Consider the following 2,452-nt stretch of genomic DNA (forward strand, 5'->3'; position numbering starts at 1 on the left):
ATGATATTGGGAGTGGAATTGGCATATGAGGGAAAAACAAAAAATCGAAATCGAAATTCAGATATGAACATGGTTCAGATCATATAGAAAATCTTGGAGAAATGATATTGGGAGTGGAATTGGCATATGAGGGAAAAACAAAAAATAAAAATCGAAATTCAGATATGAACATGGTTCAGATCATATAGCTACCATGGGATAATATTAGTCACCACGAAGAAAAGAACTGAAGGGAAAAGAAAAAATAAAGGGGGAAGAAGAGGCGTTATTCGTCTGCCTCCTCCCACACTAGAGCAGCTAGGTATTTTTCTTCGGTATTGCTTTGAGCCTTCAATTTGCAACTAATTCTTTCTTTTATAAAAAGAAAGAGGTGAGAGGTCGCACTTGGTGCGATGGCAAGTGCCTTCGCCCATGAGCGGTAGGTCTCGGGTTCGAGACTTGGGAGCAGCCTCTCCATAAATGGGGGTAAGGCTAGCCGACATTCACTTCTCCCAGACCCTGCGTAAAGTGGGAGCCTTGTGCACTGGGTACGACCTTTTTATAAAAAGATAGAGGTGAGGGTGTAGGTTAAGCCACAACATATGAACCAGCTATAATAATTCGATATCGAATTCGTCATTCATGGACTCAAATTTAAGACCTCCTAATTACAACTGGAGAGGAAAACCAATAGACACTGGTATTAGGTGCCTTGCAACCAATTTGCTAAGAAGAATGAGAATGGCACAATTTGCCTAAGAAGAATGACTGAAAGAGATATATCATATACACAATAATAGAACCAACCAACTTATCTTTCGTAGGGCGAGGAAAACGTATACGAAAATGCAGTAATAAATTATAGTTATAGCCAAAGAACTGGTAAATCTATGCAGAGTCATGGAGGCATGGACTTTCCTGACTTGCCCCAAATAATACCAACCCCAGCAATAATACCCCCTCCCTTCCACTAAACCTTGACAGAGATATGTCTAATTTCATTTCTTCTCTTCTAATTCACACAAGAAAACTGACACCCCACCTCACTCCCTCTATACCTCTCATCTTCTTTTCCAATCCTCTCAAGCTTCATGAATTTCCTCAATAATACACCCTCTTTAATGGCAGTCATCAAACACAGAAAGCTCTTCCCATCTGCACCAATTTCCACAAACCAAACTGAATGTCCTTACTTTTGCGGCCCCGATTGCACGTACGAATGTTACCCTTATGCCGATTATTATACACCACCACCACCACCAATTCCGGTTAACGATCAAAGCAACCAAAACATCCATATCTCACCTTATGTGGTGCTCTTTGTCTCTTTGCTAGCCAGTTTTTTTCTTCTTATTGGGTACTATCTTATTGTGGTAAAGTCTTGCACAAGTTGGTACAGTCACAGAAGTAATGGATCTTCGCCCTCTCAATCTAGCGGCACGGATCAAGAGTTACTTGCAGATCAAGTAGACCATCCGATCTGGTTCATCTCCACAATTGGTTTACAACAGTCGATCATAAATTCAATTTCAGTTTGTAAGTACAGGAAAGACGAGGGCTTGATCGAAGGTACCGAATGTTCGGTTTGTTTGACTGAGTTTCAAGAAGATGACACTCTAAGGCTATTGCCAAAGTGCAATCATGCTTTTCACATTCCTTGTATAGACACTTGGTTGAGGTCTCACACGAATTGCCCGCTATGCCGCGCTAATATTGTGAGCGAGACTGTGATCAGTGCTTCCTCAGACACAAATGGAGAATCCCAGATGGAGAACGCTGAGAGTGAAGGTGAAATTGGTGCAAATAATCAAGTGGGATATCAAGAGGATTTCGAAAACAGAGCTGGGGTGGATGATGAAGGAGAAGACCACCAATTTGATCATGAAAATATACCAAAACGGGAAATAAATTCCAAAGGAAATTGGATTCTTGAAAGAAGGTCCATTTCAATTATTTCCTCATTGGCTCCAAAAAAGTTAGTCATCAAACTGCAGAATGCTGAGAAATTCCATTCGGACCTTGCTCGAAAGCGTCATCGTCCGATTAGGCAATTTCTACATATAAGCCCTGTTTTGATGAAAAGGTCTTTGAGACGTAAGTGGAGCAAAATTTCAGTTGTTCCTCTGTAAATTTTGTTTAATTGTATGAGATGTTTGTACTGTAATATAGAGATTTCTTATGTGCCTCTCAATAAGGTGAAGGTGCTTCAGTTCTTGTTTCTTGACATGGAAAGTGACAATTTATTTGAAATTCTGATTTTTGAAAAAAGGAGATTGGATCTATTTTATACAGCATAATAACATCAAATACAGAATCCAGTTGTTGTCTGCAGAATTAAGGCAATGTGCCATTTTAGTCCTTGAATAATTACCTTAGAAAAAATTAGTTCCTAAACTTTTTTTGTTTTTGGTAAAATAAGTTCTTAAATTCATTAAAAACTGTCAATTTCATCTCTACTATTATATTCAAAATT

At 39.0% G+C, this 2,452-nt stretch overlaps 1 protein-coding gene across 1 annotated transcript; it reads left to right on the forward strand.

Annotated features, from left to right (window-relative positions):
- Nucleotides 1-913: 913 nt before the first annotated feature.
- On the forward strand, nt 914-2,188 carry LOC126605955 (RING-H2 finger protein ATL54-like). The gene has a single exon (XM_050273410.1). The coding sequence runs from the start codon at nt 1,071-1,073 to the stop codon at nt 2,106-2,108; it is 1,038 nt and encodes a 345-aa protein (XP_050129367.1). The 5' UTR covers nt 914-1,070; the 3' UTR covers nt 2,109-2,188.
- Nucleotides 2,189-2,452: the final 264 nt, after the last annotated feature.

This window comes from Malus sylvestris, chromosome 15, assembly GCF_916048215.2.
Source record: "Malus sylvestris chromosome 15, drMalSylv7.2, whole genome shotgun sequence".
NCBI classification, from domain to species: domain Eukaryota; kingdom Viridiplantae; phylum Streptophyta; class Magnoliopsida; order Rosales; family Rosaceae; genus Malus; species Malus sylvestris.